The sequence below is a fragment of the Portunus trituberculatus genome, chromosome 41 (assembly GCF_017591435.1).
Source record: "Portunus trituberculatus isolate SZX2019 chromosome 41, ASM1759143v1, whole genome shotgun sequence".
Lineage (NCBI taxonomy): Eukaryota > Metazoa > Arthropoda > Malacostraca > Decapoda > Portunidae > Portunus > Portunus trituberculatus.
In genome coordinates this window covers 41,890,222-41,906,443 of record NC_059295.1, presented here as the reverse complement: position 1 = coordinate 41,906,443, position 16,222 = coordinate 41,890,222, and the positions used below count along the sequence as shown (strand labels likewise).

At 38.1% G+C, this 16,222-nt stretch overlaps 1 protein-coding gene across 4 annotated transcripts in view; it reads left to right on the top strand.

Moving 5' to 3' along the window:
• LOC123516455 (receptor-type tyrosine-protein phosphatase C-like) overlaps positions 1-16,222 on the top strand; it is a 173,339-nt gene that overhangs the window by 49,382 nt on the left and 107,735 nt on the right. For all 4 annotated transcript variants that reach the window (XM_045275757.1, XM_045275756.1, XM_045275755.1 and 1 more), the window contains one exon: positions 10,474-10,579. In XM_045275757.1, coding sequence (XP_045131692.1) covers positions 10,474-10,579 — 106 coding nt within the window. The remainder of the gene's footprint in view (positions 1-10,473; positions 10,580-16,222) is intronic.

Below are 16,222 nucleotides of genomic sequence, written 5' to 3'. Positions count from 1 at the left end.
TAGTCCCTCATCCAGCTTCAGATACTTCCCTGTACTCCTCCCATATGTTCTATTTTCCATAGGAGTCTTCTATGTGGTACTCTGTCAAAAGCCTTTTTGATATCTAAATATACTGAGTCCATCCATCCATCTCCCCCTTGGAACTCATCTGTTACCCATGTATAGAAACTTGTAGATTTATTACATATGATCTTCCTTTTCTAAATGATTATTTATTTATTGACTTTCATTTTAGCCATTTTCTTTAATCCCAATTTCACAGAACTTTCCCATAACACTAATCAGTGACACAGGTCTATAATTCAAGGGCTCAGATCTTTTTCCTCTTTTGTATATTGGGTCTATATTTGCTCTTTTCCATTCCCTTGGTACTTTCCCTTCTGTTAATGAGCTGTAATATCCTTAATTGGGTCTAACAGATGTTCTCTGCATTCTCTCAGTGTCCATCCTGACACTCTATCTGGTCCTATTGTTTTTTTTTTACATCCACCTTTTCTAATAATTTGCTAATTATCTGTTTATGCACCTTAATGTTTCAGATTTTCATACTTCTCTTGAACTGTCTTGCCTTGCATAGTTTTTTCCAAATTCATACTACCAAAATATTTGCTTAATCCTTCAAAATTTGTCTTGGCGTGATTCTATCTTCCTTGTTTGTGTCCCTCATCCTCCCTGATCCTCCAATTTAACTTCTAGGACTGTGTGATCATTTTTCCCATTGGGCTATGTTGTTTGATAGGTAGGGAAAGCTTTTTTTTTTTTTTTTTTGTGAATATCACATCCAACACTGATGGTTCTTCTTCCCACCTATACCTTCGCCTATTGGTTCATTTTGTTTACCATTGCCAGTTGTACCACTTCTTACCCCCAATCATCCAGTCCCATTTCCTCCCAATTAAGAAGTTTGCAATTTAGATCCCCCCACAACTAGTACTTCTTTGCTGGTGCTTAGCATTTTGTCCAAGCACCTCAACACTTCATTTTGCATTACCTTGTGAACCTCAAGTTTCTATGTATTAGTCTTTGTGGCAGATATGTAACTTTGATTTTCCTCTTTTCCCTCCTATTAGTCCTAATTGATATACTGGCAACCCCCGCTTAACGAAGGGGTTACGTTCCGAAAAAACCCTTCGTTAAGCAAAACTTTGTTAAGCGAATCAATTATGACAAGTTTAACCCCTGACTTGAACTACCATTGAGAGTAAACAAAGCGAGAGTGCATCATAGTACAGTGAAAGGTTTAATGAAAGTAAAAATTATGAAGTTAAATATTTAGGTAGTTTAATTTAAGTCATTATAATGTACACTAATGTATGTATGTACGTAACTTTATAATGTTGATGATCTTGAATTTATGAAGAGAGAGAGAGTGAAACGGGAAAGACACTAACCGGCAACCTGTGGAATATAAACAAAGGGCGCATCATTGTATCACATACAAAACTTATGTACCACATTTCCACAAGGCTTTCCATTTTATCCATTGTAGAGTCAAGAGTTCAGGTGGTTATATATATATATATATATATATATATATATATATATATATATATATATATATATATATATATATATATATATATATATATATATATATATATATATATATATATATATATATATATATATATATATATATATATATATATATATACATATATATACAGTCGTCAGAAAATTGACAGAAAAAGAAGACGGAAAAGTGCTAGTGTGACGCCGTCTTTAGTTAATACTGTAAGTCTCACTCCCGACGTTTCGAAACAACAGTCCGCCGGTTCGATTCTTCCAAACCAGCAACATACAGGCATACCAACCCTCCCCAGAAAACCTGATCGAATACGTCCATAGCTATCGGACCCCTATGCACCGATAGTTTTGTGAGCGACTGTATATATATATATATATATATATATATATATATATATATATATATATATATATATATATATATATATATATATATATATATATATATATATTTATGTACACACACACACACACACACACACACACACACACAGTATTCACGTACTGATTACACTTGGAAATTCAATAAATGAGTAAGCACAAATGGTGTTCTGCTCTCAAGCAACTTTTTCTCTTTGCAATGCAATAAACCAGAAGTCTCTAGATGCTATGGTTACCAAAATATCACAGGTTGAATGAGGTGGTATCATCGGTGTATGTGGCCTTGCGTCTGATCGAGTCCAGCAGTCTTGGCTAGCGATAGAAAACGGGCCCCTTGTATCTCTCTCTCTCTCTCTCTCTCTCTCTCTCTCTCTCTCAATCAATCAAAATGTTCACAAAGTTATCTAATTTGTGTATTTTTTTTGCAAAAACATAAAATACATACAATAGGAGTTGCTGATAGTGGTGGTGGAATGTCCTCCCCCTCAGTGGTTGAACCTCCTATATCCACATCAGAGCAAAGAACATCACTTTTTTCACTCTCTAGTATTGTAGACACTGTGAATTCCAAAGCCCTTCTGATACCACTTTCATTCAAAAGTTGTTTCCCCGCAACATGGCAGAATCGGACACCGTGAAATCATTGTCGCTCCTTTGGTTTATCCTATCAACAATTTTTCCATTTCTTCGCTTAAATTGCCCACACCAATCGCCACATCAGCTCTTTTAATGATCTGTCTTTTTCAGTATTGTGGCTACTGTAGATTTAGCCATACAGTACTCAGCTGCAAGATCAGTTATTCTCCCTCCTTTCTCGTATTTATCAATAATCTCCTTTTTCCTTTCGATGGTTGTCACTACATTCTTTCTTGTAGGGTTATTCTCACTACTAACAAGCCTCTTCGGTGCCATTGTAAGCTTCTAAATGCAAAAAAAATAAATAAATAAATAAAATAAATAAATAAAGTGCGGAGAAAACGCAGGACAATATTATTCTTACGACAGCAAAGGATAAACTGGCTGCGGTTGGGGGGTGCGTCCAGTGCTTCCAGAGTTGATGAAATCTTACCCTAGATTTTTGTCGATTTTACCCTAGATTCGAGTGTTTTACCCTAGATTGCCCATTAATTGTTGATTAATGCACCCTTATCATACATAAGTTTAAATATTGGCCCCCCCCCACCCCCAAACACACACACAGGACTACACACTACAGCCACTACTGCGGCTGCTCTGTGTGGACTCGTCATCGCAAATGACTGACTGTGTGAACTGTGATCTAACCGTCCGAAGGTCCAAAACGTGTACGCGTAGTAGATGGGTGAGTGGAGACTGGGGAGAAAGGGGATGGGATGGGGGGGTGAAGGGATGATACAAGTCACGGGGATGATTGTGTACATGAATCGAACATGAAAGAGAACCAGTCTGCCACCAGATTAGCACCATTCCAAGCACACCTATCCATAGGACGGCAGATTACCCTAAAATTACCGTAGTTTATGCATTACCCTAAACACTACCCTAATAAGGGTCCAAATACCGTAGTTTAGGGTATTTTACCCTAAAATGGAAGTACTAGGTGCGTCACCGTGCGTGGGGTGGAGAGTAGAAAGAGAGAGACCCTTTGCAGCCATGTGGATGGACGTTCAACTAATAGGTATTTTTTCAAGTATTAAGTCAAACTTTTGCGTTCAACTATTGAAAAGTTTGACTATTTAGATGTTCGAGTATTGAGTTTCCACTGTATAACGGAGGGTTAGGTGTGTGTGTGTGTGTGTGTGTGTGTGTGTGTGTGTGTGTGTGTGTGTGTGTGTGTATATATATATATATATATATATATATATATATATATATATATATATATATATATATATATCCCCTATTATCTATTATTTCTTATAAGAATTACAAGTTTGTCTGACGCAAATTTTGAAATACATGATGCCTCTTGGAACGCATCTATCATGTAAATCGAGTTACCTGTATATATATATATATATATATATATATATATATATATATATATATATATATATATATATATATATATATATACGCACACAGGTAACTCGATTTACACCATAGATGCGTTCCAAGAGGCATCATGTATTTATTTAAAAATTCGCGAAAGACAAACTTGTAATTCTTATAAGAAATAATAGATAATAGGGGAGATGCGGGATGTGGTCCAAATCGTGTGTAAGCAAACTGATCGCGCAAATTTGATTAATTATAATATTTTTTTTTCGGTCACGTATTAACCCCTTCCCGGCGGGAAGGCAGATGAGCGAACTATAAAATAAAAAATCGTCTATATATAGCAGGCATCATCAAATGGCGGACCCCGGTCCGGATCCGGACCGAGCGATGGTTCTGTCCGGACCCGTGACCAATCTGCGGCCGGGTGACAGCGGGGAGGGAGGGTGTGGCGGGTGGCGGGGCGCCGTGCAACGCTGGCGGGTGTCAACAGGCCAGTGAGAGCGTGAACACTCTCAATTTCCTGCAGTAGGAAGGTCAAGCTAATATGCAGGGTGGCAGGTATGACCAAAGGGCGTGGTGGGTATCTGGGTGGCATGCACCTTTCACCATGGTGACGAGGTGGTGGACGGTGGCAGCCAGCAGGCGACACGCGGGCAGTGTATAGTGTGGGGGTGGGGGTGAGAGCGGGGGTGGAGAGCGTTCGAGCGTGCTGCCAACGTTGCCAGACTGTCTTACTCAGCCTCTTATATTCACCGGCTTCCGACCCAAAAACTGTCTCGTGGACCTCAGTAAGGAGGTTGAATCCATATGAAAATGTCGACATAGGGAACGGCTATAAGACACAAGCTGGACTTCCGTTCGGACCTTTTACTTGGGGGAAATTTTAAGAACTGGACCTCAGTGACTTTTAATTGAATACCCCTGATATATAGACACTACCGACTTTTATCCATACGTCTATATATAGTTTCCCAGCAAATGGTTACTCCTGATTGACATTTATATATAGACTCTACTGCAAAACTGAACAAACAATTGAATCTATATATAGACTCTGCAGCAAAACTGAAGAAGTGACATCCATATGTAGACTCTGCCACAAAACTGAACAAACAATTGAATCTATGTGTAAGTGTTACTTGTGTTTCATTAGTGATAATATGTGTCAATATGCTTGTTTGAATGTTTTAGTTATTCACGTCCAGAACCTGTGACCTGGATGTATGTAATTTACTTCCATTTTTCTTCGTATTTTTTCACATACGTACTTGTTTTATACTATTCACTTTTAGGCAATGTTGCTGGCGTGTGGTACAGTTCTTTCTCTTAGACATGATAGGCTAACGATAAAAAAAAGAGTAAATAAGGCAAAAATTTCCAGTATTAGCTTCGGTGCGTAGCACATCTACCATCAAGAAAGCACAAGCAGTGACCGGCCTTGATAGGTCATTTTGACCAGTGTTTAGGTAGTTAAGATGCCAAATAATTAGTTATTTTATGAATTTTGTTATTTGTAAGGAATCGTCTATATATAGACGATGCTACAACTTAATGCAGTAAAATAAGAACAAGCGTCTATATAGTATAGACGATCCGACAAAAAGTCCCGTTTTCGAAACGTCTATATATAGATCCTCCGCCGGGAAAGGGTTAACAAAAACATGTAAATTAAACACGCGTAAATCAAGAGTTCCCTGTGTGTGTGTGTGTGTGTGTGTGTGTGTGTGTGTGTGTGTGTGTGTGTGTATATATATATATATATATATATATATATATATATATATATATATATATATATATATATACACACAGTGCCTACTCCAATTTTGCGAGAAATGGGGCGGCATTGTGAGTCGCAAATTTGGAAATCGCAAAATTGAAAGTATTATTCCTATGGGAAAAATTGAATATGGTGGACCCTCGTCCATGGTCGCCTAATTTTTCAATATTTTGCCCATATTTATATCACATATATATTGAGCCAGGTATCTTTCCATATGAATGATCACAGTGTTTGTACAATGGCTACGAGAATAAAAAATCTCTCCACCATAGGTTTTTACAGCTTTTTCAATTTTCTCACTGTTTTTAAGCACCATTCTCACAGTTGATTCTCCCACACCAAACTCTCTGGAAATATCACAGTTCCTTTTTCCGTCTCTTTTAATCTTAATTATCTTCATCTTCTGCTCCAAAGTTAGCCTAATGTTTTTCTTGGTTGGTGGCGCCATGTCGCACAAAGTCGAGCACAAGGATTCCTCCAAATTTGCAGAGAGAACTCTGTGGAGGTGTCCGTAAACAAATGGAAGGCGGGAGGGAGCGGGGCAGTGTTGCCAGATGAGCTTCGTTGAATTACCGCCAGATTTTTATGAAAACTAGCCAAGAACCACCAAACTATGATAAATATAATATAAATATGATAATAATATAGTATAATATGATAAATATGAATAAATTAATAAAATATTGCCTATATACTAATACAGTAATATATAATTTGCGCGAACGTTCTCTCTCCCGCCACCACTTGCAATACCGGGAGAAAGGAGCAAGATGGGGAAATTTGAAAAATGGCAATTTTTGGTCCTTGGTCACAAAATTGTAGTATCGCAAAATTTGAACTCGAAAAATTGGAGTAAGCAGTGTATATATATATATATATATATATATATATATATATATATATATATATATATATATATATATATATATATATATATACAGTTAATCCTTTATCCGGTAAATTCACAGTTACGGTATTCATAAATTACTGCCCTCGACTTGATATACGGTAAGAAAAATTCACAGATGTGGTATCCGCTTATGTCATCCGAGAGGGCCCAGCGGGGGGGGGGGGAGCAGGGATGATGACGTGATTCACACCACACCTCCCCGCCACTCACAGTACTGACTTTAACTTGACCACCCTTGGAGCCTGTTATCTCTTTCCCTCCCTGCTTTTTTTTTTTTTTTTTTAATACTGCATTACATATTACTCACATGCATTACTAATTAGATGAATAAATGGAATATTAAAGGGTCTATTGTACGCACAAATATATTCATAATAATTATGGCAAACATTTAAAGCCTATTTCCTGTGGCGAACCAAGCAGCAACTGATAAAGGGCACAGATGGGCCTGGCAAGCCCACTAACAGAGAATGATGGAAGTCATATAACATCAAGCACGCCTTAGATAACATCAAGTCATCTTGGGACGAAGTGAAGATGTCTACCATGAACTTGGCGTGGAATAAAGTATGGCCAGAATGCGCGCATGACTACCCAGGCTTCGCTGAAGGCGACATCAGTGTGTTCAGAAATGACATAGTAAATCTATGCCATAGGACTGGCTTCGATGAAGTTTATGATGATGATGTTCAAGATCTTTTGGAAAGCCATGCTGAACCTCTCTCAAATGATGAACTTATAGAGCAAGACAAGGCATCACAGGAGGCAGAAAAAGAGGGAGACAAGGAAGAAGAACCTGTGCGTGGCCTGGACATCAAAACTCTTAGAGAAACCCAGAAGGAATGTGACCCAAATCCTGCCAGGAGTAGCAAAGTGGCTCATGACGTAGAGAAAAGTGTCAAGATTTATCAAGAAATCTATGATGAAAAAACAAGAAAATCAAACAGTCCTCCATCTACTTGTTCTTCAAGCCAGTCAAACATGCCGTCCCTGTCACACCTGCTGACCCTGCTACAACTGGGCCTTCCACATCCGCTGCTGATGGTTCTATAGTTGGCCCTTTCTCCATATCCTCTTTCTTAAAATCAGTGAAACGTGCCAACCCTGTTACAGCTGGCCTTTCCACATCTGCTTTCGACAGTGCAGACAACGACGTCTTATCCTTGTCTGCCCACTCAGTGGAAGATGAGTAAAGGCTGAAATCCTTACTGTCCCTTAGCCTCGGGAGGGATATCATCTGATAGAATACATGGTGAGTGAAAGGTAAATACAAGTAACTCTTGATTTACACGATAGATGCGTTCCAAGAAACATCACATATTTCAAGGTTTGCGTAAAACAAACTTGTAATTCTCATTAGAAACAATAGATAATAGGGGGATGCAGGATGTGGTCCAAATCGTGTATAAGCAAACTGGTCGCACAATTTTAATTAATTATAATATTTTTTTCAGTCAGATATAAACAAAAATGCGTAAATTAAACACGCGCAAATTAAGAGTTACCTGTAAAAACATTTTCTGTTTATTTCTTTTGCACAGTACTTTTTTTTATATGACTATTTTCATGTATTTTAATTTCTGTAGGGGTGACCTTTGACGTGCTGGAACGCATTCCCTATTATTACATGTTATAATGGGTATGGTATACGGTAATTTCAATTTGTGGTAAGGTATTCTATCAGATGATGTCCCTCCCGAGGCTACGGGACAGTAGGAATTTCAGCCCTTACTGAATCATGTAGGGGATCCTCATGATTCAACCGTTCGCAGTTCAAATTATGGCCAATTTGAACTCAGTTAATTAATACCCAATCCTCAAGGTTCGACCGACTGACTCGCCAATTTGACATTCATATCTCGCGCGCCACCCACCTGGTGAAATCCGCCGACAGCCCAAATTTGCCGCCAGCCCGCCAGGCAGAAGTGTAAACCAACACTACCCTGTGCCAAGGCTGCCACTCATAGGGGAAATCCCTACAGTAGGTGATTTTAGTCTAATGTAGGGGGTAGGGGATGCTTACAGGGAAAATAGCAATTTGCAAGGAAACTAGAGTTTATTGACAATATGTAGGGAATTTTTTTATTTTTATTTCAAACACTAAATATTTGTCTGGACACCCATTAGTTTATGAAATATGGATTAAATATATATATATATATATATATATATATATATATATATATATATATATATATATATATATATATATATATATATATATATATATCTGACGCAACATGTGGGAGTGTGGTGCAATGTGGCGAGGTGCTCCATTAGGATGAGAGTCGATCGCTTATTCCCGCATACATCATCCAGTCTGACATGATAATATATCAAAGAAAAGTAAATTTTTCGATACCAGAAAGTTTTTTTTTTTTATTTCTTTTGTAGTAAAGAATAAAACTGCAAAAAGTATAAATATGTTTAATTTGACAATAATATATGCATGTACTGTTGTACAAAAAGGAATTTTAGGATTGGCGTAGGTGACAATAGGGGAAAAAGTGCACGAGTGATAGGTGAAAGTAGGAGGAAAAGCACGTGAGTGGTAGGGAGAAATGAAAATTTTGAGTGGCAGCCTTGCCTGGGCCCGTGCATCGCTTAATCTGTGCCACTCTTGCCCCAGCTGGCGTTCCCCAGCCCTAAGAAGCACAATTTCTTGCCTTTCAAAGATTAGTTTGAGCTTATGAGAAAGTGTGAGGCAGGTATAGTTCACAGTGTCGTTGCACTGCAAATGGGTGTCTCTAGATCAACAGTATCAATAATTTGGAAGACCAGGGACAAGTACCGCTAGACCGCTGCATCATGCAAGTGTTTTTATTTCCAAAAATGTACTGTTCAGCACCCTAATGTGTTTAATAAAAAAAAGTTAGATATAAGTGAAGTACTGATTTAGTCTAGGTTAGTGTTTTTTAAAGGCTATAGTGATGTTTTAGGGGATCTAGGCTGGAGGTTGGTCCCTATCCTATGGGAAAAATTTCTTCACAATTCGAATTAACGCTGATTCGAATAATGAAACACCACCCTAATCCCGTCGTATTGCAAGGATCCCCTGTATCCACAAAAAACACGGCGTAAGGATTTCACTTGTATTCTGTGGGAAACGTGGGAAGAGACAGATTGTTGTGGTGGCGGTACAGCGTGGTGGCGCTACGATATAATGGTGTAAACAAACCCCAGTGGATACCGTATCTGTGAATTTTTCTTAACGTAAATAGAATTGAGGGTAGTAATTACCAAACACCATATCTGTGAATTTACCAGATAGGAAAGTACCATATAAGGAAGACTTAATATATATATATATATATATATATATATATATATATATATATATATATATATATATATATATATATATATATATATATATATATATATATAAACTCTCCTCACAGTACCACAAAGCCTTGCATGTCTGTCTCCTCCAAGTGCCTGAGTAACAATAGCACCACACTCCCTTTTATATGGCAAGGAGGAAAGGAGGGAGAGCAGGAAACCACACTCCAGTCTCTCTCGCCTTTACTCACTCATCATAAATACTCAAAGGACAGTCTAATTGCCACATTCCTCGTGGGCAAAATAATAAACATCTCACAACAGAGACTATAATGGGAAACCAAACAATCCTACAGTCCTGTGGTAGAATTTTAAAAGGAAAAAACTGGAAGGGGATAAAATTAAGTGAGGAAGAGAAACTTTTCATACACAGCAGCCCATGATCAACCACATGGTGACTAGATGTCTCACCTCCCTGTGCCAGTGGACCCACTAGTGTAATAGGTTTCTCATAATTCTTGCATATAAAAGCCTCCCTTCATTGCAATATATGTATACACATACACACATAGATATGTAACTAATTCACCTTAATAATTCTTTTACACAGAACATTACCTTGTACCTGTGCTTTATGGTCTTGTTGTGGTACTCATTATCTTACTGTTGGGCGTGGTAGCTGCCTATGTTATCTTCAGACATCTTTACAGACCCATGTAAGTATGTGCGTGTTTATCTAGTTGTATTTACCTACTTGAACATTGCAGGGTTTAAGTGGGGGCTTATAATGACCTGTCTCCATATCTACTTTTATCCAACTTTTCCTTAAATTAATGCACATGTTTTGCTGCTACAATCTCTTCACTCAATCAATTCTGGATGTCCACCATCCTATGTGGAAAACTAAACTTTTTAATGTTCCTCAAACACTTACTTTTCATGACCTTGGAGTGTCCTCTTGTTCATCCATCTCCATCCTCCATCTGTCATACCAGATCTTGTCTATCTATCTTTTCCAAACAGTTTACAGGGATTTCTTGATTTATGCATCGGATATGTTCCTGAAGGGATCGTGTAATGTGAAAAGTGCATAAAGTGAACATGATTACTTAACTAAACTGTATACTGTTTGAAGGCCTATTGTATATATATATATATATATATATATATATATATATATATATATATATATATATATATATATATATATATATATATATTAGTCTTCTAATACTTTTACCTATTTCCATCACAAGGCATTTTCTGGCATTAAATTCCAACTTCCACTTTTGGCTCCATTCTTAGATCGTGTCAATATCTTTCTGCAATTTCATACAGTCCTTGTTATTCTTTATAAGTCTCAAGAATTTTGCATCATTTGCAAACAAATTTATGTAGCTACTTAAACCCTCTTGTATAATGTTAATACCTATATACTTAGAATATAATTGGTGCTGGCACTAAACCCTGTGATACACCACTAATAACTATGCTCCAAATTGATGTTTTGTGCATTTCCCTTTCTGTCAAGTAGTTCATCATCCAGTTTAAGATACTTCCCTGTACTCCTCCAATATGTTTTATTTTCATTTTCCATAGGAGTCTTCTATGTGGTACTTTGTTGAAAACCTTTTTAATATCTAAATACACTGCATTAAAAATAATGGTCCAATGTGTTTACATTGCCAGTTGCAACACTTCTTCCCCCCAATGTCCAGCATGTATCTCTTCACAATTTACATGTTTGCAGTTTAGATCTCCCTCAAGTAGTCCTCTTTTGTCCTTCCTGAACATATGTCCAGGCAATTTAGCACTTCCCTTTGCATTTCTTTATGTACATCAAGCTTCCATATATTAGTCTTTGGTGGCACATATGCTACTATGATGCTCCTTTTCTCCCTCCCATTGGTCCTAATTGTGATGCTTAAAACCTCTGCCAGTCCCTCTGTGTACTTTTTTTTTTTTATACGCAGGGAAGAGGGCCAGCCAAGGGCAAAAAAAAAAGAAAGTTAGAAAAGGCTCACTTGAGTGCTGGCTCTCTAAAAACTGCAAAAAGTGCCAAAACCGGCAGCCAGAATTAGGGGGAGCAAATGCCTCGATACCTCCCTCTTAAAAGAAGACAATTTTTTTTTTTTTTTTTTTTATTTATAGTTGTAGGAATTTGGAAATACAGATGTAGGGAGGGAGTTCCAGAGTTTACCAGTGAAAGGGATGAATGATTGAGAGTACTGTACCTCCTCTATGTATATATCCTCTCAAGTCATTATTCCTCTTTACTCAAGTCAATTCTCCTCTTCCTGCTTTTCCCCTTCTGTCTCTCCTCCAAACATTATATCGGCCAGAAGAGTACGGTACACACTCTTCGTTTCCCGTCTTTTCAGCCACGAGCACATCCACAGATGTTTCCTTTTTCCTGCCATCGTCAATTCGTGTAAAAAAAGAACAGCCATTGCTGCCTCTTCATTGCTGGAGGAAGAATCAGGACCAAAAAAGTTCTTGCGGAGAGCCATCTTGTTGGTTTGTTACGTCCTGCCAGCTGATGCTTCCGGCAACATCTCCCCAGTAGTGTGAACGTACTTGTTCCTGAGAGCATCCAGCCGGAGTTGTCGGCAGCACGTTTCGGCAGTATTGCCTCCCGAAAATTGCCAGGTGTAAACCCCTCTTAAGGTTGCTGGGAACACCACCTCTGGAGGTGGTGTTACTGTCTTATATATGCATTTATGTTCACAAAACAACATTTCTATTAGCTTTTTACAAACCTTGCTCCCAAGAAAGGATTGTTTTATAATGCATAAAGTGAAATCTTACATGGAATACCAAAAAATAAAGCAGAGATGAGATCCGCCACAGTAGAGGAGGCCGAGACTCATGGCAACTCGGCCGCTTCTTCTTCTTGTGACCCTTTTCGCCTGGCGTGTTGTCTTTCACTACGATATTAAATTTAGGTTTCCACTCCTATCTTGCCTGCTACAATGGATATCATATCATAGTATTCATATACGTTCATGCCATGAGGATAACCTGGACTCTGTGGCACTGAGTGATAGTGAATTACACTTAACCCTTGGCTATCGCGCCCAATTGGGGCCGAAATAGCCGCGCTATAAGCCACGCGATGGCGAATTGAACAACTAATGGTGAAAATTGTTACTGGTACCGCAACCACAAATTTTACTCCTAATATCCCTCATTTTTACTTCTTTCTAAATTACTGTATAATCCATTGGTACCAATTAAAACATGTCAAGGTTAGAACATAAAAAAAATTTACATCAGCTCATTGTATTTACTAGAGATGTACCGATGCATCGGTATCGGTATCAGAATCGGCGGTATCGGCCCATTTTTTGGGTATCGGTATCGGCTTATTTTATGCCGATACTTACGATACCTAAAAGGAATTTACTACTTAGTGATATATTCGATATAAGATATTGATTACTGAGTAATTTACCTTTGCAAATGGCTTCAAAAACCTTCTAGAATTGCTCCTATTTCACAAACGTTCTCAGAAGGACTTACAGCATCCCCCAAAACAAAGCCTCCCATCTGATAACGATCGCCGTCCACCAACTCATCCTGGTGTCCAGTGCAGTAGTCACTATAAGTAGTAGTATTGGTATCGGTGGTATCGGTATCGATAGTAGTATCGGTATCTGCCCAATTAGGTGGTATCGGTATCGGTATCGGAATCGGCCAAAATTCTGGTATTGGTTTTGGCCAATGAGCGCTCAGATACCTCATGACGTCATGGCTGGGCGCGCGATAGCAGGCATCTGAGGTCGCGATAATGAAATTTTAGCAGCTTTTCATGGGTGCGTGATAGCAATAAAACGCAATAGCTGAAGTCGCGATAGCCGAGGGTTGGCTGTACTAATGAAATTCACTATCACTCAGTGCTACGGAGTCCAGGTTATCCTCATGGCATGAGTGTACAGTATATGAATACTAAGATATGATATCCATTATAGCAGGCAATAGAGGAGTGGAAACAAATTTAATATCGTGGAAAAAGACAACACGCCAGGCTAAAAGGGTCACAAGAAGAAGAAGCGGCCGAATCGCCGTGAGTCTCTGCCTCCTCTGCTTTGGCCGATCTCATCTCTGCTTTATTTCTTGGTATTCCATTTAAGATTTAACTTTATGCTTTACAAAATAATCGTTTCTTGGGGCAAGGTTTGTAAAAAGCTAATAGAAATATATATATATATATATATATATATATATATATATATATATATATATATATATATATATATATACAGGTAACCCGTTTAACGAAGGTTCACACAACGAAATTTCGCTACAATGAAGGTTTCGTTTTACTACCATCTGCTCGTTTAATGAACACCAAACTTGCTTTAACGAAGTTTTATCTAGGTAATTTTTTTCCAAGTTTGAAAGCCCCACCGTATCATGCAAGCTGACAGGCTTTTGAATACACCAGGAGCTGCTGGTACTAAGCCTCTCGTGGACAACACAGGCACTGCCGATACAAAGGCCTGACTCAGAAGAAATTCTGCGTCACCTGTAGCATCAAGATCAAGATCAAGATCACGCGCACCACTCACTCCCTAGTCAAAACATAACAGCGTCACCAGCAGCTCATCTTCCCTAGTTCAACGTACCACCAAAACGCCCTGCAATGTGGCCTAACGTTCCTAAGAAGACCAGGGAGTGTCTTACTCTCGAAGTGAAGCTGGGTATTATTCACAGACAAGAGAGAGGCCAGAAAACTAATAACATTGCTTGCCACCATCTTGACTCCATCTACTGTCAAATATTTTCAAGTCAGCAGACTCTATTAAGAAGACTGATGAGACTGCATCTTCCTTGAAAGCTAAAAGAACCACCTGAACTCGTGACTCTACAATGGATAAAATGGAAAGCCTTGTGGAAATGTGGTACATAAGTTTTGTATGCGGTACCATGATGCGCACTTTGTTTACATTCCACAGGTTGCCGGTTAGTGTATTTCCCGTTTCACTCTCCCTCCCTTCATAAAGTTAAGATCATCAACATTATAAAGTTACGTACATACATACATTAGTGTACATTATAATGACTTAAATTAAACTACCTAAATGTTTAACTTCATAATTTTTACTTTCATTAAACCTTTTATTGTACTATGATGCACTCTCACTTTGCTTACTCTCACTGGAAGTTCAAAACAGGGGTTAAACTTGTTATAATCGGTTCACTTAACGAAGTTTCGCTTAACGAAGTGTTTTTTAGGAACGTAACCCCTTCGTTAAGCGGGGGGTTGCCTGTATATATATATATATATATATATATATATATATATATATATATATATATATATATATATATATATATATACACACACTTAACCCTCGGCTATCACGCCCAATTTAACCCATATGGTATGTTGGGGACCAGCCCAGAATGCATCTCCCCTATTTCCATTATTTCTTATGGGAAAATTACATACACTTAACGAATTTCCGCTCTACGAACAACTTTGACACCCCCTATCCTGTTTGTTAAGCAGAGTATTGCTGTACATTGTTATTAGGTCCCTGCGTTCTCTTCTATCTTGTAAGGTTGGCAGTCCCATTTCCTTCAGTCGTTTTTCATATGTGAGGTCCTTTAATTCCGGCACCATCTTTATAGCAATCTTCTGTATCCTTTCCAGTTTTCTTATATCTTTTTTAGAACTTGAAGACCATACCACTCCTGCATATTCCAGCCTTGGGCGTATCATGCTTGTGATGATTTTTTTTTTCATCATATTTTTATCCATGTAATGAAATGCCACTCTTATATTAGTCAACATCCTATATGATAGTCCAAATATCTTATTTATGTGTTTATCAGGGATCAGATTTTCTTGTATGATCACTCTAAGATCTTTTTCCTTTTAAAGTCTTTGTTATTTGCTCCTTTCCCATCAGATAGTTCCATACTGGTCTTCTCTTAGTTCCATTATGTGACATTTCTTGGCATTAAACTCCAATTTCCACTTCATGTTCCATTCATAGATCTTATTTAAATCTTTCTGTAGCAGTATACAGTCCTCTCTGGTTTTGATAACTTTTAGCAACTTTGCATCATCAGCGAATAAATTCATATAGCTGTTTACTCCAATGTGAATGTTGTTTACATAAACTTGAAACATAATGGGGGCTAACACTGACCCTTGTGGCACCCCGCTAGTTACTTTACTCCAAGATGAGTATGTATCTCTGATCACAGTTCTCATTTCTCTATCCTTCAAATAATCTCTTGTCCATTCGAGCAAGGTTCCACGCAGTCCTTCTATGTTCTCTAGTTTCCAAAGAAGTCTTCTGTGAGGGACTTTATCAAATGCCTTTTTAATGTCCAGGTATACTGTG